Raw genomic sequence first — 21,714 nt, 5'->3', positions numbered from 1 at the left:
ATGGGCCAGCAACGTTGTCGGCACAGCCGCTGTTACCCTCCCCCAGCAAAGCTACGCCTAGCGCCCAACAGTGGGAAAGCGATACTCACAGATCCAGGCAGTGGCGTACCCCTGCCCTGCTGTGGATTTCACGCGTCGCCTCCAACTGTCGCTATTCTGGCTGTTGGGACAGGATCGCCGGGTTCCGCTGGCCGATCGCCGAATGTCTCGTGGCGCCCCACAGTCAGGCCGCAGGTCCTTCTTCACATATGCTGGCTTGCACACGTTTTGTTTCCTCCTGCTCACTTTTCCTGTGTCTCTCTCCTTTCGTCTCTGCGTTCACTATCCCCCTTAATAAGTCAGTTTGGCGGCTAATAGGCCACCTCGGGGAACGCCCCCACCTCACAGGTGCCTACAATTGTCCGCTTAGTCCACAGTGGAATAAAAAGAATATTGTGCAACAACACTAAACACACAATATAAATATGGGGATAAAACCATGCAATAGAAATATCAATAACATGCAATATCACTATCACAATAAAATCATGCAAATAAAATCAACACTATGTACCAACACACAGTCTGATCCAAAACAAAATATAAAAACACAATTTTCCACTGTGTGACATAAACATGAGTAAACCGTCACTAAGTTTTGGATAAAGTGTACACACACAAACCTGTCAGACCTGCATTTGAAATGTTGGCTACCATAGCAGTATAGTATTGCAACATGGCATTTGGGTCTTCTAACTAAAATAGGAAAATAGGAACATAAACAGTGTCATCATTGCCAGACCTGGCCCACATCTGTTTGACATACACCCTGCCAGTCAGTCAGAAGTGCCAGCTTGATGGCGGATCTGGGCCAGACCTGTTTTCTATGGGCCTGGGCCACATAACCCAAACCACATTGGGCCATGCTATCACATAAACAGTGCCATCTATGTCAGGTCTGGCCCATATCTGGATGACAAACCACTTACTATGCCAGAAGTCAGCCAGCAGTGCCAGCTTGATACCAGATTAACAAAGATTTTGATCATCTGCAGTTAAAATGGTTCTAAGGCTCAAAGTGTACCTGATGTCCTAGCAGGCTGCATTTAAAACTTCACTTTAACAACATTTAGCATAGAAACACCACAGAGCCCCACGATGATCTCAGAGTGATATTCTCACTGTGATTATTAAAAAATGACATATAAAATATGGTGGCCCTGACAGATGAAAAGCACTGCAATGTAAGAAAATGCCAGCAAAAATGCGTTTTAATAGAATGAATCAAAAAATACTGTAAATGTATGTTTACTCTTAGCCATGTCATGTTATTGTCTTCTTGACAAACACTTGTGTTGTGAGGGGTCTTCTTATTGCCATTGTGTTATTTAACTTCCATCCTGTTTTGTGTGCGTTTGCTGCATTTTTCTAATTGCTGACAGGGTTTTTTTTCTTTTTTCGAATTGCAGTGCATTTTACTTTTCAGGACCCAAAATTTTTTAAATAATAAACTTATATTGTATACAATATAAGTTTGTGCGTCATCACTCCAACCAAATCCTAACTTGATAATTGATTGTTTAAAGTGTCATACAGATGTGATCCATTTAACTAGTAAATACTACAGACATGTATGGTACTGACAGTTCCTCATTGAACATAAATGTTGTGTTTTTAACAACCTTGACTTTAGTTTTTTAAAGACATAAACATCAGCAGAATAATGGTTTCTGATTGTGAGTGTAAATATATATAAATATATATATTTTTAAGTGTGAGTGAGAAATCGCCTTGTATTTGTTGCCAAGACTCAGAAGAATAACAAAAAAGAAGCAACGATAACATTTTTGGACAGCGTAGGGTTAGAGCCATCGCTGATGACGATTTTAAAGTTTAATGCAAATGCTTTGATTAAACATTGGTTGCTGTATTTTCTGACCGACTGTGGTGTCTAAGTGAAGTGCAATGATAAATCCTTTAATATCCAATAAACCGGTTGTGCTGACAGCTGACACTCTGTAACAGTTCACTAATTATAAGCTAAGTTGAAAGTATTATACAAGCTTATCAGTCATTACAGATATCTGGCCTAACAGATTGGTTATCATATTCATTTTTTTTATATTGACAGTACAACCTGGCACTTAATCATTAGCCTGCTTCACTGCTATAATCACGCACATTTCAGAGGCCAAACCATTCTCATCTTTCACTTTGTGGACTTGTACATTGGTTCTGATTTGTCTGTGTGATTCTATTTCTGCTACAGCTGCTGTTAGCTACTCGTGCCAGGATGTTTGAAGTTTCTGTTACTCATTAAACAATATAATCTTGATCAAAGTTCTTCTCCAAGTGTAATCTTTATGGGCATGTTGACCATGGTCTTAGAGAAACGTACTATTCTGTTTGAATAACAACATGGGCCCTGGATGCAGATTAAAGAAAATAGCTGCGCTGGTTGGAGTCCTTGTATTTTTAAAGGTAAGGAGTTTCTGTCTAAAATCAAAGGAACCAGGAATATAAAGCAATGTCTCTGCTAAGGGTTTTTACTAAGAAGAAGCATCTCTTTTTGTGTGCTAGGCACAAGCCGTTCCGACACCTACTGGTTGGTTTCTATGGTCTTTTTTTCGACTACATTCACATAAAACTATCTCTTTTGTTTGCATTTTCTCACACTAATAATACTTTTATGCTCTAGCTGACACTGCAGATGCAGGTGACCTGAGAGATGACATACCTGAGATCAACAGAGGTATAAACTTTAGGCCCCATCTGCATATGTTCTGATGCCTTCTTAACAGATACTCAGTTTTACTAAAAATGTGTATTTCATACTGTTAGAGTTGACACATCTGTTTGAGGGAGACATTGCTGGTATTGTAAGTATACGCAGTATATGTTTAGAAATGGAATTTGTTCACTGAAAAAGGGTCTGATTGATTTCAGTTTGTCTTGCAGCCCAGCAGAAATGCGATCCTTGATCAAACAAGAAGATGGAAGTTTCCAATCCCGTATATCCTAACCGATTCTTTAGGTACACAGGTCACAGTAGAAAACATTTCAACCAGAAGAAATATCAAAGGAAGTGAACTGATTGGGAAATAAATTTCTTTTGCTGTAGACCTGAATGCTAAAGGTGTGATTCTCCAGGCTTTTGAAGAGTATCGTTTGAGATCCTGTGTGGACTTCAAGCCCTATGAGGGAGAGACCACTTACATTTCTTTCACGAAGCTCTCTGGGTGAGCTCTGCTACACACAGTTTGACAGTGGAGTGACCAAGACTGTTACTCAACTGTATGGGACAAGCTCTTAGGTCATTAGACTTGAGGTGTCATAAAAAGATTAGGAAGTGCTGATGAGATAAAATTATCTTTAAAACTCAGCAACTACACCAAAGTTTTTTTTAAACGTTGATATTAAAACATATCTTTTAACATCTCAGATGCTGGTCCTATGTTGGAGATGATAAAAAAGGCCAGAATGTGTCCATCGGGGCCGGGTGTGACACTAAGGCTATTGTGGAGCACGAGCTCCTCCACGCTCTGGGCTTCTATCATGAGCAGTCTCGTTCAGATCGAGATGACTACATTATAATCTGGTGGGACCAGATAGAAGAAGGTGGGTCAAAATTATTTAATGTTAGGTTTTATTCAGGAGCTACAAGTTTAACAACATTGAGGTGATAAGTCTACATTCCTCCATTAGAAGGGTACCCATCTTTGACTAGTGACCAACAGCATAACAACATAATTGATTCCTTCATTTACTGCTTAATCTTTTGTATCATATACAGTCAAAGAAAAAAGTATTTGAAACCCTGCTGATTTTGTAAGTTTTTGCTCACTAACAAAGAAATTCTGAGTCTATAATTTAAATGTCTTGATGCATTCTCAATCATCCAGGAAAGTAAATCTCCAAAAGTTGATTCTGTTCATCTGGACGTAGCGTTTTGTGGGAGAAACGTTTCGTCACTCATCCAAGTGACTTCTTAAGGGTACATCTTTCACCATCTTACAATGCTGTGATTGCAGCCATTCCCCAACTCTCTGTGAATGGTACTCATGGCCATTGATCAGTGGGTTTTGGTCAGTGGTTGTTGATCAATGGTCATGAGAATTTGCATAATTATGATTAAGGAACTGACCTCCCAGCCCTTTGTTCCTTCAGTGGGCTGGTTTCAGTCATTATGCAAATGTCCTGTTTAAAAGATTGGAAACCTGCAGTCAGCTGAGATTGAAGAAGTCACTTGGATGATGACAAAACGTTTCTCCCACAAAACGCTACGTCCAGATGAACAGAATCAACTTTTGGAGATTTACTTTCCTGGATGATTGAGAATGCATCAAGACGTTTTAACCCACTTTGGCAAGGACTGCCTAAAGCTTGTACGTCAGTATGAGCAAACAGCATGTAAGATGGCGGACTACAGGAACCACCTGAGATTCAGCCTCAGATGCCGACAAAACAGGATTACTCCTAAAAGTCTGCAAATGAGCTCTTCAGTTAAAGGCTTCCGGGCAACAAAAATCCTGTTGTCCACAGCATCAGTTGCTTAATGAACGGGTGAGGCAAACAAATTTTACCATCGACATGCTAAAATCTAAAGAGGAGCAGATCCGACAGAGACTGACAATGCCTTTAGATGAGAGTACGCTTAAAAAGGTGTTTGACTTTACTGAGAAGGCTCGTCTAGCACAGCACAAGAAGTCTAAGACCAGGCAACAAAGGAAGTTTGACTTACTTGTTGCACGTCGGAAACCACCGCAAAATACGGAGAGTGTCCTCAGCGGCCAGAAGAGACAAGGATGCGACACGGAGGATTTGGACAAGTGGGTGAAGAATTTGTCTGACAGACAGCTCACCCAAACAGAGAAAAACATCCTTGCTAAAGGTTTGAATTTTGCTGTCACACCGAGACAAATCCCGCTAGTGGAGCTGATCACAGCCACAGAAACAGCAATTCGTAACAACAATATTGCAGAAGTGGAAGCAGAGCAACTACGGACGAAAGTTTCGGCCTGTCTCAGCAATGCAAAGCCCCCAGCATCCAACATCACCATGGAGGAGAGGAAGGCACTCATATCACTTAGTGATGACAACAACATTATCATCCTTCCGGCAGACAAGGGTAGGTGCACAGTATTGCTAAACCAGAAAGACTATCATGAGAAAATGTTGTCACTACTCAGTGATGAAAATACTTATGAACCCCTAAAACGAGACCCAGGAAGTGGCTACAGGAAGAGGGTGATAGACTGTCTGAAGCAGTTAGAACAAGACAAGGCTATCGACCGGACCTCATACCACAGGCTGTACCCAGGGGAGTCTACACCAAGTCTGTATGGTTTACTGAAAATACATAAACAGGGTGCACCTTTAAGACCGATTGTCTGCATGATCAACTCTGTCACCTATAACATCTCCAAGTTTCTGGCTTCGATCCTCAACCCGCTGGTGGGCAGCTCTGAACACCACATCCAGAACACCCTGGATTTTGTTGAGAAGGTGAGAGATGTCATTATGGAGGCAGATGAAACCATGGTCTCGTACGACGTTACCTCTCTTTTCACTTGCATCCCAGTCACGGAAGCGTTGGAGGTAGTCCGTAAGAGATTACAGGATGACCCCAACCTCAGCAACAGGACCACTCTCAGCATCGACCAAGTGTGTTTGAACTGTGTCTTCATTCCACCTACTTCACATACAAGGGTCAGTTCTACAGGCAGAAACATGGGTGTGCCAGTTTCACCCAGTGTGGCCAATTTGTACATGGAAGAAGTGGAAAAGAGGGCTTTGCTATCCTACCCTGGAACACCACCAAGCCATTGGTTCAGATATGTGGATGACACCTGGGTGAAAATCAAATCTCAGGACGTACTACATTTCACGGATCACATTAACTCGGTGGACCGACACATCAAATTCACCAGGGAGGATATGAAAAGTGGCAGGTTAGCCTTCTTAGACTGTGAGATTTCCATCAGTAATGGGGGACATCTAAAAGCTGACGTGTACCGTAAACCTACACATACGGATCAGTATCTAAGGTTTGACTCTCATCATCCACTGGAGCACAAACTGGGTGTCATCAGGACGCTACAACACAGAGCGAACACCATCCCCACTGACACAGCAGCCAGGGAGGCAGAAGAACATCAAGAAGGCCCTGAGTAAATGTGGTTATCCCAGCTGGACTTTTGTCAAAGCTGGGAAGGCGCCTAAAGAAAGCTCCAGCCGATCCAGGAGAGAAGGACAACCGCTGCCCAAGAGAAAACGTGTAGTGATCCCATATGTGTCAGGAGTATCGGAACAGTTGAGACGCATTTTTTCTAAACACCGGGTCTCTGTGGCTTTTAAACCCCAAAACACGCTGCACCAAAAATTGGTCCACCCCAAGGATCGGGTCCCCCGACAAACAGAGTAACATAGTGTACGCTGTTAAGTGCCAGGAGGATTGCCAGGATTTATACATCGAGGAAACCAAACAACCTCTGGCTAAGAGGATGGCACAACACAGAAGAGCTACCTCGTCAGGCCAGGACTCTGCAGTCTATTTACACCTACAGGCCAGTGGACACTCTTTCAATGATGAGGATGTACACATCCTGGACAGGGAGGAACACTGGTTTGAGGGCGGAGTCAAGAAGGCCATTTACGTAAAAAGGGAAAGACCATCTCTGAATCGAGGAGGGGGCCTAAGGGTACATCTGTCACCATCTTACAATGCTGTGATTGCAGCCATTCCCCAACTCTCTGTGAATGGTACTCAAGGCCATTGATCAGTGGTTTTTGATCAGTGGTCTTTGATCAGTGGTTGTTGATCAATGGTCATGAGAATTTGCATAATTATGATTAAGGAACTGACCTCCCAGCCCATTGTTCCTTCAGTGGGCTGGTTTCAGTCATTATGCAAATGTACTGTTTATAAGATTGAAACCTGCAGTCAGCTGAGACTGAAGAAGTCACCTGGATGAGTGACGAAACGTTTCTCCCACAAAACGCTATGTCCAGATGAACAGAATCAACCTTTGGAGAGATATAATTTAAATGATAGGTTTGTTTGAACTGTGAGAGACAGAAAAACAACAACAACAAAAAATCTAGAAAAATGTATTTCAAAAAAGTTGTAAATTTAAATTATTTGCATTTTCATGAACGATATAAGTATTTGATTATTCATTTTTTATTAGGGTTGGATATCATCACTGATTTCTAGAATAGATTCAATTCAGATTCATAATGTCCCGATTCAATTCGATCCACAATTTGATTTGATTCGGGGAAATTTTGCCTCAGACAGTCAGAAATATTATAATTCTGTTCATTTATCAGTACATATCCATATTTTTATATCTATAAAAAGAAAGATGACACTTGTGAGAATTTATCAGAGGTGTAAGAATCACAACAGATGCCTTTGTGTGAAAGTAACAGAGCATAAAACACAAAAAAACATAAAGGAGATTTTCCTGGCCTGTCTTTTTTATAGCAGATAACCTTAGAAATATTCTCCAGTAGAACAAAAACAGAAGAAAACCATGAATCAATATATAAACATTACCTGATGCTGCTGAAGTGAAGCAGAGCATCAGGTAATGTTTAAAGTAGGTTTACTTAGAGACACAGCTAAGCATTTTGCAATTTTGCATAATTTTAAAAAGTTTAAATTTCTTCAGTATTGAACACCAGAAATGAAGCTTTCTTGTCGGAAGTCAGTTAAATTAAAAAAACAACAAAAACAACACAGTGGCCTACAGTGCTGTACGCAATGGAAGACTTGTGCGTAATAAGCAAGCGAATAATGCAGGAAACATAGATTTTTTGATGGGAAACTGTTCTTGAAATACACTGAGAGAGAGAGAGCTGTGCAGGAAGTGTGATTTTACCGTGGTGTAAGCAAAACAGCAAAAGTAAGAGAGAATTCACGATGATGTTTATGTGAAGTGAAATGTGAAGCATAGTTTGGATCTTCTTTTGCTGCTGGTTCAGTCAAATTTGGTTGGAGAGAGACAAAGCCTACAGCTTCAGAATCTAGCCCCCCAAAAAAGACGTAAACACGATGCCCAGACCCGCTGATGCATCAGAATCTGTGAGCTGTCGGCTTTCAGCACTGACGGCGTGTCCATGTACATGCTGTCGGGTGAGAAAGCCGACATCTCACCTTTTCTGATGCGTCGGTGTGTCCAAGCATTGTGTTTACGTCTTTGTGCAGAATCCATGTACTGGCTCTCATTTACTGTTTTAGCTGTTTGGTGGTTGTCGAAATTTTGCGAGGTTTAACCAGAGATTCCGGCGTTTTGGGCAAAATACATCTATATTTAAAAATCGATTCAGGATTTTAATGACTCGATATCGCGTTATTCAAGCTAGAATAAATTTTAATCGGAACCCACCCCTATTTTTTATATTACTTAAAACTTTCCAGCTTCACATTTGACTCTAGAACACTTTGGCATATAGAGGACTGCAAGTTGTCTAGGCCCTTTGGCTGCGAAACAAGCCCATTCACCACCATGCTTGACAGTTAGTATGAGGTGTTTGTGCTGATCTGCTGTGTTTATTTTTTGCCAGATGTGGTGCTGTGCATTACACCAAAACTCAATTTTGTGGTCTTATCTCCAAAGAATGTTGTTCCAGAAATCTTGTTTGTTTGTTCAGATACAACTTTGCAAAGCTAAGCCATGCTGCCATGTCCTTTTTAGCTAGAAGAGGCTTTCACCTGGCAAACTCTTCCAAACCAGCCGCAGTTGTTCAGTCTTTTCCAAATTATTTTACAGTGTTACTAAACACACATCTAAATTATACTATATTTGCACATTTTGCATCTTGCACATGTCTTCGTCCTGTCTCGTCTACAATATCCTGACAATAACTTGAACCTGGTATTCAATACCTACTGCACAATCCACTTTGTATTGTCTTTGTCCTGTCTTTGCTTATTGTACAGTTAGTATTGTATAGTTGTCATTATAGCTTTGTATAGTATTGTATAGTTAGTAATTAGTACCTTTTTATCCCTTACTTTTACCGAAATTTAGCACGTTATTTATTTGTAAATCCTAGTTTTATAGGTCTTGGAGATATATCGTTTATATACTTATTAACGCACCATGGAGGGCTTGGGGTGAAACAGTATTTTGGTACACTGTATACTGGGTATACTATTGTATTGACAATAAAGCTCTTGAATCTTGTATCTTGAAATCTAACAGGCTGAGGCCTGTAGAGTCTGAAAGGTAGCACTTGTATTTTTTTGAAGTTTTCTCTGAGCATTTCACACTCTGATCCTGGGGTGAATTCCCTGGCAAGACTTGTGTTAACACATACCAAAATGCTTTAGATCAGCAAACTGCCTGAAGTTTTCTTTTCACGGAGGCGCTCACATTTATTTATGTTCATTTGATTAGCAGGTCCTGACTAATTCCTATGGAAACAGTGACATAAATATACATGGCGCTTTTCTGGTTTACTTACCACTCTGTGTACTTTAGACCACAAGTCACAAGTTTAATAAATGTACTTACTATTGAAACTGTAAAATTTCAAACTGCTGAGGTCTAAGTAATGGGTAGTGATTACCCTTACCATAGCTCTGCACCCTAACCTTAACCATCTTATCCAACTTCTCGTTTTCAGAGTCACGGGGGGCACTGGTGCCTATCCCAGCTGTCTTAGGGCGAGAGGCAGGGAACAGCCTGCACAGGTCGCCAGTCTGTCACAGGGCTAACACATAGAGACAAACAACCATTCACACGCATATTCACTCTTGCATTCACACCTATGGGCAATTTAGTGTTTCCAATTAACCCAACCTTAACCATATTATTATTATATATGGTTATGACTTGCATTATTACTATGCAAGTCATTTTTGAATTGTGTCATCTTGCATAACACTTTTTGTCTCAATTGCCAAGACTCGGATAAAAATGTGAAATTATTTGAGAGTTGTGCATGTTTTATGTCAAGAAAACATTTTTAAAAAGTTTCAGGATTCGTGACGCATTGCTGTGGTGGTTAACAACGGAAAGTGACACCATTCAATTGTAAAATAATAAAATACAGTTAGGAGAAAAATCACACTTATGCTTGTATAGTAAATCTATGATGTGCTCTCCTTCTTTCTTTGGGAGTCAATGTCATAGTTTCATTATGTAATTTGCACATATTAATGGTAGTGTTGCTTTTGCCACAGGAAAAGAGCACAATTTCAATAAGTATGAGGACGATTTCATCACTGATCTGAACACACCCTATGATTATGAGTCGATCATGCACTACAGACCATTCTCCTTCAACAAGAACAATAGCATCCCCACAATCACCACTGCCATACCCTACTTTAATGAGGTCATTGGCCAGCGGTTGGACTTCAGTGAAGTAGACATCACTAGACTCAATCGCATGTATGACTGTGGTAAGTCTTTCCTGTCGTTGGAGTGTAAATGTTAGAGACCGGGTGCTAGTGGACATTCTGTAAGTGGTTATAGAGTTGTCTTTCAAGTACTCTTCATCCAGTATTAGTGATATTTTACTTAGAAGTTGTACTTTTTCATTCAGAATAGACTTTGTCAGAATCCTATCTGACATAGCAAAAAAATTACTTAATGTCAGATTTCCTGTTTTTTCACATCATAACATCAACTAAACTTCAGCTCTGTTGCCAACTGTTGTTAGTGTTTTTTTTTCCAGCCAACACACTTACTCTGTTGGACCAGTGTTCCTTTGAACTGATCAACATTTGTGGAATGATCCAGAATGAGGAAGATAATGCAGACTGGGTTCAGACGCTGAGCAGTCCAGTGGATATAGATCATACCCTGGCAGGGCGCTGCAGAGGTGATGAAAAAATGTCATATGAAAAGGACTGCCAGTCATAAATGTTGACAGAGGAAAAAACCCAACAGTAATGGTTAATTTTACTCTGTGCTCCAGAGAAGTGATTCTTGCCCTTTAGCTCTTTAAAATGTCTTTTTAGATTCTGGGTATTTCATGAAGTTCGATACATCTTTGGGTGATGCTGGCAAAAGTGCTTTGCTGGAGTCACGTATCCTTTACCCTAAAAGAGACCAACAGTGCCTGCAGTTCTTCTACAAGATGACTGGACCACCTGGGGACAAATTAGTAATATGGATCAGGACTGATGATGGGACAGGGACTGTACACAGTGTTGAGAAGATCCACACCATTATAGGTACTATGCACTAAAATGCCCCAAAGGAGCTTTTTATTGCAACTTTTGTCTTTCATATACATGATAAAGTATGAATAAGAATAGTTTAGCACCTGCTTTTTGTCTCTCAGGTGATGGGAATGATGCTTGGAAAATAGCTCACGTGAGTCTCAAGGTTACAAAGAAGTTCCGCTATTTATTCCAAGGCATTAGAGGATCATCTGCCTCATCAGGCGCAATCTTAATTGATGACATCACTCTCACTGAGACCATTTGCCCAAGTGCTGTATGGCAAATCCATAACTTTACCAGTATTCTTGCCACCGTTCCTGTTGGCAGTGCGCTGAGAAGCATATGCTTCTACAATCCAGAGGGCTACTCATTTGGTATCAGTGTTTACCCAAATGGAAGACACAGTGACTACCCAGACTATGTTGGTATGACCTTACACCTGTGCAGTGGTGAAAATGATGCAGTGATGGAGTGGCCAGCCCAAAACAGACAGGCGACCATTGTTGTCATGGACCAGGAACCAGACGTTAAATTAAGGATGTCGTCCACAAGAAGCTTCACCACAGGTATGAAAAGGTCAGAGTGTTTACTAAAAAGATGAACGTGCTAGTCCATACAAAGTGCAACTAGTGGAAGTGAGGGACCATTCAGATAATTTTGAGATTTTCTGCTTCCCCTCAAGTGGACTCAAGCACAGGGCCACCAACACATTACACGTACAGGGGCTGCTTGGCCATAGAAGCTACAGAAAACCGTGTCATGAAGCTCCTGGAGCACAGTTGTTGTTAATATCAGAGGAGATTTGGAACTCTACAGTTACTGAATAAGCAGTAAGACGTATTGCAACAGTGACGTCCTATTATTCTCTTCAGTGGTAAGGTTTACTAAATTACAAAGGTCAAAACACACCTGCCAATTCTATTGGAGATTATGTATCGGAATGTCAGGAGCGGGACCACTCCTCCCAACGCTCCTTCCGGTTGTCATATATATAGGTTCCGCCAGTTTTGCAAGCTGTTCATTCTGGTTTACGTGGCATTCTTGTTTACGACAAACAAACAGAGTCCCCCTCTCGGCTAATACCTTTAAAAACAGCTCATCTCACAGGAGTAACGTAATTTTACTCACCCTTCCATTCCCTACAATCGCCCTCTCGTCCGTCAGCGCGTCAGACGAACAACTACCAGTGTTGGGAAGGTTACTTTTAAAATGTATTCCACTACAGATTACAGAATACATGCCCCAAAATGTATTTTTTAACATATTCCGTTACGTTACTCAATGAGAGTAACGTATTCTGAATACTTTGGATTACTTAATATATTATCATGCTGTTTACAACTACATGAATGTGATTTATTACTATTACTGAAGGTCCGCGGCTCCGAACCGTAGTAAAGGGACCTCTGGCTAATACGTCGGGTTCGTGTCGGGCTCGTGTCGGGCTCGTAGCTGAAAACTAGCTTTACTTTGTTGTCTGGGTCAACTTTGCTAGCGAGAGACAGAGAGAGGCGTTGAAAGGCTGCTCCAACGGAACTTATTGTTTCGGAGGAAAACACGAACACAGTGTACAGTCGAGTCTTAATAGCTTACTTACAACTGGGCTCGTCAGGCACTCTTCTCGGCTGCAGTGGTTATTATTATATTTACATGCTTCCAGCTCCCGTTTCTGCTCGATGACAACTCGTAGTTTCCACTCTCCTTTTTCTCCCTCCTCGCGCTCACAGACACATAACGGGTATGGCAGTCCATTCTCCCTGCAGCACGGACTACACTGCCCATGAGGCTACATTCTTTAGAGCTATGCCTGTAGCATTCTGCCTATTAGCTTAGCACAACAACAACAAAAAGGCGCTCTCTCACCCAGGAAACACACAGTCGCAGAGAGAGAGCGTCACCCTGTAACCATGGCAACCGTAACGCTGCCGCCTCGAACAACAGAGCGTAGCTGTCTAAACAAAACCCAAACAGTCCTGACCTGCGACAATATGAAACAGGAAAATACCGCTGTGTAATCCATTTATTTCAACAAAGTAACTGTATTCTAAATACCACCTTTTTAAACGGTAACTGTAACGGAATACAGTTACTCATATTTTGTATTTTAAATACGTAACGGCGGTACATGTACTCCGTTACTCCCCAACACTGACAACTACTCTCTGCATCCATCGCTTTTCCTCTGGCAATCCCAGATACACACCGAACGTCACTTTGGCGCTTCAGAGAAACTGAATGCTGACGACCTCCTAGCAGTTTTCTCGCCACCCGACATACGGTCTGCTACATCCATCCAGTCGTCTTTTCTCTGCTAAATCCAGTTCCAACTCTGGCCGCCCGCCACTTCAACAAAAACCAGCGGGGTCGCCCGGCAGCAGAACTGACTGTTCCCCTCACGTTGCTCGGAAACGGGCCAGAGGCCGGGCGAGTCAGCCGGAAAGCCGACGGACATCAGCGCTGAACCCACGCTTCCAAACACATCGCAGCTCCAACAGCAAAGCTATAGCATACTTCATAGCTCCACCCACCTGCCAGCGCCAGGTAGTAGGCGGAAGCTCAGCTCTGTGCTCCTTCCTACTAACACAATTTAATGCAAGCTAGCTCCATACTGTCAAACCCTGGGCCTCTGACCCAGCGCTCTGAGTTTATTTTTGTATTCTTCTCATGTTAGCTTTGTGATCATGTGTTGTTCCTATTTAGTTTAGGTTAAAGGCAGCCATTATTTATTGTTTCCTTGGTTTTAATGTTTGGATTCTTGTCTAATATATCATGTGTTTTAGGTCTGTGAGCTTAGTGTTGTCATGTCTAGTTTCTTGTTTATTTTGAAGTAGATCGTGTGTTCTGGGTTCATGTGGTTAGTTCTTCTCTCCCCTGTGTTGTCATTATGTTTGATTCTAGTCAGCTGTGTCCTCATGTGTCTCCACTTCCCTTGATCACCTCATGTGTGTATTTAAGTCCTCAGTCTTCATGTGTTCAGCGTCGCGTCATCTGTTATCTCTCAGTCATAGAGTGTCATAGGTTTTTGTCTTCACTGTGTTTCATAGTTACTCAGTGTTCATGGTTTCTTCATAGTTTTTTCACTGAGTTTCATAGTCTTTTAGTTACAGTGTTCACATTCCTCTTTGTTTTCTTAGTTTCATGTTTTGTCTGCAACCAGCTAAATAAAGCTCGCTTTTGGGCAAAGTCATGTCACGTCTCCTGCAACGCCTCTCTCTCTGCATCTGCATCTGGGTCCTGAAGTCAAAACACTTTGGCACACCCTGCCATGACACCATACTCTCTACTGTTCTCCATCGTCGTGATGTTTCCATCCCTCCTTTTGCTAAATGCTTAAGCAAGTTGGCACTGGGATACCCGGTTCTTCCCTATCTGCCATTTGCAAATGCAGCAGCAAGCTTCTTACCACCGAACTGCCAGTTTCAGCAAAGACGACACACACACACACAAAAAAAAGTACCATGTCTCCAGTTCTCCATCCCTCGGTGGCAAAATGCAGCATGCTTTGGCAACGAGTTGCCAGGTTCCCAACCTCTCATCTGCTAAACTCCGCAGCAAAGGTCAGCACAGAGTTGCCAGGTTCTCAGCCACTCATCCCTCCTCTGCTAAACTCCGCAGCAAATGTCGGCACCGGGTTGCCAGGTTCTCAGCCACCCACCCCTCCTTTGAACAATTCGGCAGCAAACCTTGGCACAGAGTTGCCAGGTTCCCAATCTTTCATGCCTCCTTGGCTAAACTCTGCAGCAAACATTGGCACCGGGTTGCCAGGCTCTCAGCTACCCATCCATCCTTCGCAAATTTCTGCAGCAAACATTGGTACCAAGTTACCTGGTTCCCAGCCTCTCATCCCTCCTTGGCTTAACTCTGCAGCAAATGTCGGCACTGGGTTGTCAGGCTCTCAGCCACTCATCCCCCCTTTGGAAATTCTGCAGCAAACCTCTGCACCAGGTTGCCAGGTTCCTTTCTCCTTCATTCGCGAAAGCAGCAGCAAGCTTTTCAACCATTGGGTTGCCAGTTTCTCAGCATAGTTAAGGGGAAAAAAAAAGGCCACAGAGTTGCCAGTACTCCATCCCTCCGTAGCAAATGCAGTATGCTTCAGCACCGAGTTGCCAGGTTCTCGACCACTCATACCTCCTCTGCTAAACTCAGCGGCAAACGTTGGCACTGAGTTGCCAGGTTCTCGGCCACTCATCCCTCCTCTGCTAAACTCCGCAGCAAATGTTGGCACTGGGTTGCCAGGTTCTCAGCCACCCACACCTTCGAAAAATTCTGCAGCAAACCTTGGCACCGAGTTGCCAGGTTCCCAGCCTCTCACACCTCCTTGGCTAAACTCTGCAGCAAACAATGGCACCGGGTTGCCAGGCTCTCAGCCACCCATCCATCCTTCACAAATTTCTGCAGTAAACGTCGGCACAGAGTTGCCAGGTTCCCAGCCTCTCACACCTCCTTGGCTAAACTCTGCAGCAAACAATGGCACCGGGTTGCCAGGCTCTCAGCCACCCATCCATCCTTCACAAATTTCTGCAGTAAACGTCGGCACAGAGTTGCCAGGTTCCCAGCCTCTCACACCTCCTTGGCTAAACTCTGCAGCAAACAATGGCACCGGGTTGCCAGGCTCTCAGCCAGCCAAGTGACATGTGGTGTGCCTCAAGGGTCGGTTTTAGGCCCTGTACTTTTTAATTTGTATATGCTCCCTCTTGGCGGTGTCATCAGGAGGCATGGAGTGAACTTCCACAGTTACGCTGATGACACTCAGCTGTACATCTCCGTGTCTCCTGATGACACCAGACCAATGGATGCCCTTTTTAACTGTATTTTAGATATAAGATCTTGGATGGCAGAAAACTTTTTACAGCTTAACCAGGACAAAACTGAAGTTTTAATCATCGGTCCTGAGGCTCAGAGAGAGAAACTCTTGTCTAAATTACAGGCATTTTCACTATGCCCTTCACTACAAGTGAAAAACCTGGGTGTTATTTTTGACTCTGAGCTTGGTTTTATCCCACATATTAAACATGTAACCAAAACTGGATTTTATCATCTAAAAAATATAGCCAGAGTCCGCCCTATTCTCTCTCGGGCCAACACGGAGATGCTGATGCATGCTTTTATTACCAGTCGCATTGATTACTGTAATGCCCTGCTCTCTGGTCTCCCCAAAAAGAATATTTCACCCTTACAACTTTTACAAAACTCTGCAGCTCGTGTGCTGACGAAGACCAGAGGGCGGGCCCACATTACACCGGTTTTAGAATCGCTGCACTGGCTCCCCGTGTGTTTCAGGATCGATTTTAAAGTTCTTTTATTGGTTTTTAAATGTCTTAAGGGTCTTGGGCCTTCTTATCTCTCAGATCTGCTTTTACCATATGAACCCTCGCGGACCCTGAGGTCCTCTGGTACTGGCCTTTTGACTGTTCCCAAAGTCAGGACACATACTCACGGAGAGGCAGCTTTTCAGTGGTGTGGTCCTCGACTGTGGAACAGCCTGCCGGAGGAGCTCAGGGCCGCAGAGAACGTACATGTTTTTAAGAACAGGCTCAAGATCCACCTTTTTAATTTAGCTTTCACCTAACGTTTATTTATTTTATGCTTATTTATTCTATCCTGTTATTCTATTTATATTATTAATTTAGGTTTTACCTAATATTTATTGATTTTATTCTTATTCATTTTTTATCTTCTTACTCTGTTTATATTTATATTTATATTGTATCCCGTTCTTATTTATTTTATCTTTTTACCCTGTATATATCCTTATTGGGTCATATCTCCAGTGTTTCCTCGGAGGGGGCTCTCTGCACTGGGGCTGTGATTGACCGTGGGTGCTGGGGCTCTGGGTCCTCTCAGCCTGGCTGGGGGGCTTCTTTGCCTCCCTCCTGCTGTGTGCCCAGCCTGGAGGCTGCGGTCTGCGACCGGCTCCCGGTGCAGACGGCTCCCTGTGATAGTGTTTCCTCACTTGGCTCATGCGTACCCAGCCCAATTTTACTCTTTAAGTGTGCGTGTGTGTGTCTATGTGTGTGTGTGTGGGGGGGGGGGGGGGGGGGGGGGAGAGAATGTGTGTATTCATGATCGTTTATGTTAATGAGAGTGTGGGGAGTGAGTTGGAGGGCGGGGTGGGGTGGGCTGCTTTTAACCATGTAAAGCACTTTGTGCTACATATTTTTTTTTGTATGAAAAGTGCTTTATAAATAAAGATTGATTGATTGATTGATTGATTGATTGATTGATCCATCCTTCACAAATTTCTGCAGTAAACGTCGGCACCGAGTTGCCAGGTTCCCAGCCTCTCATACCTCCTTGGCTAAACTCTGCAGCAAACAATGGCACCGGGTTGCCAGGCTCTCAGCCACCCATCCATCCTTCACAAATTTCTGCAGTAAACATCGGCACCAAGTTGCCAGGTTCCCAGCCTCTCATCCCTCCTTGGCTAAACTCTGCAGCAAACAACGGCACCAGGTTGCCAGATTCCTTTATCTCTCATCCACAAAAGCAGCAGCAGCTTTTCTACCATCGGGTTGGCAGTTCTCTGCATAGACAAAATAAATAAATAAAAAGGCACCAGGTTACTGAACTGCCAGTTTCTCCGCATCTATCATTGCCAGCAGCTGCAAACCCTTCTAGCAGCGTGGTGTTAGGTTCTTGCTATATCTGCCATGTGCAAACCGCACATAAGAAGCATAAGCTTCTTACCCCTGAGTTGCCAGTTCCTGTCCATCCATCATGGCAAAAGCAGCAGAGAATCCTTCCAGCCAGTTCCTTCTATATCCATCATTCGTAATCGCAGCAGCAAACTTCTTCCACCACATTGCCAGTTTCTCTGAATCCGTTATTGCAAAGCAGTAGTAAACCCCTCTGGCACCAAGATGCCAGGTTCTCTCTTTATCCCTCATTCACAAATGCAGCAGCATGCTTTCGGCACCACGATGCCACGTTCTCTTCCTCTATGCCCCTATGCAAATGCAGTAGGAAGCGTTGGCAACAGGATGCCAGCTTCTCTTCCTCTGTCTCTCCTTTACGAATGCAACAGCAAGCTTGGCACTGAGATACCTGGTTCTTCTGTATCCCTCATTCGCAAACGCAGCAGCATGCTTTCTAATATAGAGTTGCCAGTTTCTCTGCATTTATCACAGCAATGCAGCAGTAAATCCTTCTACCGCTGGGATGCCAGCTTCTCTGCATGTAGCCCTCACATGCTAAGCAGCAGACGTTCCTTTCGGCACTAAAACGGCAGGTTCCGTGTCTCTATTCCCCATTTGCAATGCAGAAAAAGCTCTTTGCCCCGAGATGCCCGGTTCTGTTCCCTAAGCAGCTCAACCTTCTGGTACTGGATTGGCAGCTTCTGCCATCAATCACTTGGGCATAAAAAAAAAAAAATCCTCTCTCCAGGATGCCAGTTTTTCTATTTCATCCAGTTTTCCACAAGATGTAGCAGCAAACCGTTCGGGCACCGAGATGCCAGTTTTGCTGCCATCTTCCTGCCCTCACAAAGCACCAGCGAACCTTCGCAACACCAGGATGCCAGGTTCTGTCCTCTATCGCTCCTTTTAAGACATCCAAACTGTGCCATGCGCATAATTCTTCATAGCGTCCCTTCACTTCTCATGTGCTTTCCATGTCATTTGCTTTCACTGGCATCATCAGGCATCCATCCTCGACACAATCATTCAAGACCGCTTTCTAAGTCGACTCACGGTTCTGACTGCATCTAAATGACATCTCCCACGAAGTCCAGTGGACTCACACTCTGCTTTCAGATGATTTTGGGGGTTATTATTATAGACGATTATTTTCCTCTAATCAGTCTTTCAATTCATTAACTCTTCCCAAGCTGCTGCTGTCACTTCTGTTCATTCAGAAATCAGCTCAGTGGTTTCGCTACCTTATCTGAAGCAATTAACCAGCTAAGCACCCCCTCTCCATCTTCTACTCAAAGACAAGCTCACACAAGCTTTTCGAGCCATCAAGCCTTACCTCAAATCTCAAATCCAGCATTCTTCTCTGTCAGAGCTTCAGCTCAAAGTCGAGCCACATCGCTACCTGATCGAGGATTCCCCTCATTCATCTATTAAGATTTCCATTGTTTCCTTTGATCTCTTCTCCTGCCATTCCTTCCTAATTGTCCGAGCTCATCCACTCCACACCATGGAGCGACGCTCTCTCTCCCTGCGCTTGTCTTTGCCCTGATCTCCTTCTCTCTCCCCCACCTGTCGCGGCAGATGGCTCCCCCTCCCAAAGCCCGGTTCTGCTGGAGGTTTCTTCCTGTTAAAAGTGAGTTTTTCCTTCCTACCGTCGCCAAAGTTCTTGCTCATAGGGGGTCACACGATTGTTGGGTTTTTCCTCTAGACATCATTGCAGCATCTTGAGGCATCCGTCACTATGGCTCGGTGCTATATAAATAAGTTGAATTGAAAATCAAATTATTAACGCTGACGTCCTTAACCTTCGTATCGCACAGTTATCACTGCTTCTAGAGGATGCCTTCTTTGGGGATCTGCCAGGCCCAGGAGCCGCCGTCAGTCCCCTTCAAGGCCTTCCCCAAACCTCAAGCTCAATTCATGTCCAAGCGTTCACCATTACCTATTAAATGCTGTCAAACCTAAAATGAGGAGGTGGGCCCAGGTAGTGAATTGGAGATTATGTATTGGAATTTCAGGAGCAGGACCACACCTCCAAACATGCTCCATCCGGTTGTCATCTATATAGGGTTCCCCCAGTTCTGCAAGCTGTTCATTCTCGTTTACGTTCCCCACCCTCCCTCCCTCCTTGTTCTCAATTCTTTAACTTCTTCACTTCTATTTAGTACACGGGGATCTGCAGGCCCAGGAGCCGTCGCAAGTCCCCTTCGAGGCCTTCCCCAAATTGCAGCTCAATTAATGTCCAAGCATTCACCTTTACCTACTAAAATGCAGTCAAACCTCAAATGAGAATGTGGGCCCAGCTAGTGAAATTAAACTTATTAAAAAACACATCACCTGACTTTGCAGTTAATTATGGCCATACAAAGGTTTATTTCCAGTCAAGAAAACCTTGAAAGGATATAGAAATTGTGGATAATCTGCCTCACAATCAAGAAACTATAGACAGCTTTGACTAATTCCTGGAGAACAGTGCACAGTGGATCACTTTAGGCAAATATTTGCCTAAATATTGTATTTGCTGTAGGGTGAAAAATAACTTCAATTGAATGCTAACTTTGGTCCATGGCTGCTGCAAGTGCATGCAGGACATTAGCTAAAGAATTAAGTCTTTTAACCATTTCTGACAATTCTGTTAGTTTTGACCAAGTCTGTACATTTTCGGCAATGTGTCCCCGACATCCATGTTTCAAACACGAATATTCTTATTTTGTCCACTCAGACACTCATGCCCATTGGAACAAACCAACAGCCACATCCGGAGCAGTGTGGGATGACAGCTGTAAATGCTTCCGCAGTCAAGACTTTGGCTGGAGCACATTCATTTCCCACTCACATCTGCAAAGGAGGAGCTTCCTCAAGAACAATGATCTCATTGTTACTGCCGAGTTCAGTGGTAAGGATGTGAAATGTGATGCCCCATTTAATTTTTCTATCTAGCATTTTAAATTAGCATCTTCTCAATGGTTTGCTAGATTTGACCCACCTGATCAAGACTGAGGTGCTTGTTCAACTGGCCCCACCAAGCAATGACATCACAGATGAGAAGTCCCAGAGTAAGATGGAAATGAGACCAGAGGCTCCAAAACACAGAGTGGCACGTGCTGCCAACCCCTGTTTCCCCAACCCCTGTTTTAATGGAGGAGTGTGTGTGGAAAGTGAGGGGAAATCATCTTGCAGGTTTGTGATGGTCTCCTTTTCAGAATTAGAATACTTTATTAGTCCCTAAGGAAATTATGTGGGTTACAGTTGCTCCAAGACAGCAAAAGTAACAGACTAAACTATTTAAACAATACAATATGTTACAATTTTAAGAAATAGCAATAATATATGCATACATTTTGGGATGAATATACTGTATGGCATTATTAATCATGGCGTAATTTTTCCATTTGTGGGCTTACTGCTTTCCATAATATTTAATTATATATTATAGATTTTATTGGGTTGCTTTCATATTAAAAGGTCTGTCTGCTGCTTTTCAGGTGTGCAACAAGCCAGGCCAGATACTACTCTGGAAAGATGTGTGAGAAGCTGAATATAGATAGAAGCTTCCTGGCAGCTGTGACTGGTGCCATAACAGGAACAGCAGTACTGACCCTGGCTATTGTACTCATTATCAGGAGACCACAGTAACTTTCACTTGAGTGTATGACATTTTCTCTGCATTTGTTCATTAATGAAATCAAAACTATCATCAGTACTGGAGTGAAATGTAACTGAAACTGTAACTGTGAAATGTAAATTTGTTATATGAGGGCTCATTTGGGAGGGAGATGGATTGTGAATGTTTCCACCTGCAAAGATTATTGTATTACATAAACTTTTCCATTCATTTTTGAAATAATAAGGACCTGCTATTAGGCATCAGGATTAGAAGCAATATAAGGATCAGGAGTAAATTGAGCCACTCCACTC

At 43.0% G+C, this 21,714-nt stretch overlaps 1 protein-coding gene across 1 annotated transcript; it reads left to right on the top strand.

Annotated features, from left to right (window-relative positions):
* LOC134643513 (meprin A subunit alpha-like) lies at window positions 1–21,432 on the top strand. Its single transcript, XM_065472009.1, has 13 exons — window positions 1–181; window positions 2,678–2,731; window positions 2,821–2,858; window positions 2,938–3,013; window positions 3,101–3,218; window positions 3,422–3,597; window positions 10,175–10,396; window positions 10,672–10,818; window positions 10,958–11,173; window positions 11,284–11,730; window positions 20,519–20,692; window positions 20,772–20,976; window positions 21,282–21,432. Exons 1-13 carry the CDS (start codon window positions 1–3, stop codon window positions 21,430–21,432), a joined length of 2,205 nt encoding a protein of 734 aa, XP_065328081.1.
* Window positions 21,433–21,714: the final 282 nt, after the last annotated feature.

The sequence above is a fragment of the Pelmatolapia mariae genome, linkage group LG15 (genome assembly GCF_036321145.2).
Source record: "Pelmatolapia mariae isolate MD_Pm_ZW linkage group LG15, Pm_UMD_F_2, whole genome shotgun sequence".
In the NCBI taxonomy this organism is placed as follows: Eukaryota; Metazoa; Chordata; class Actinopteri; order Cichliformes; family Cichlidae; genus Pelmatolapia; species Pelmatolapia mariae.
The sequence above is the reverse complement of the archived record's forward strand: the minus strand, read 5'-3'. Positions and strand labels throughout refer to the sequence as shown.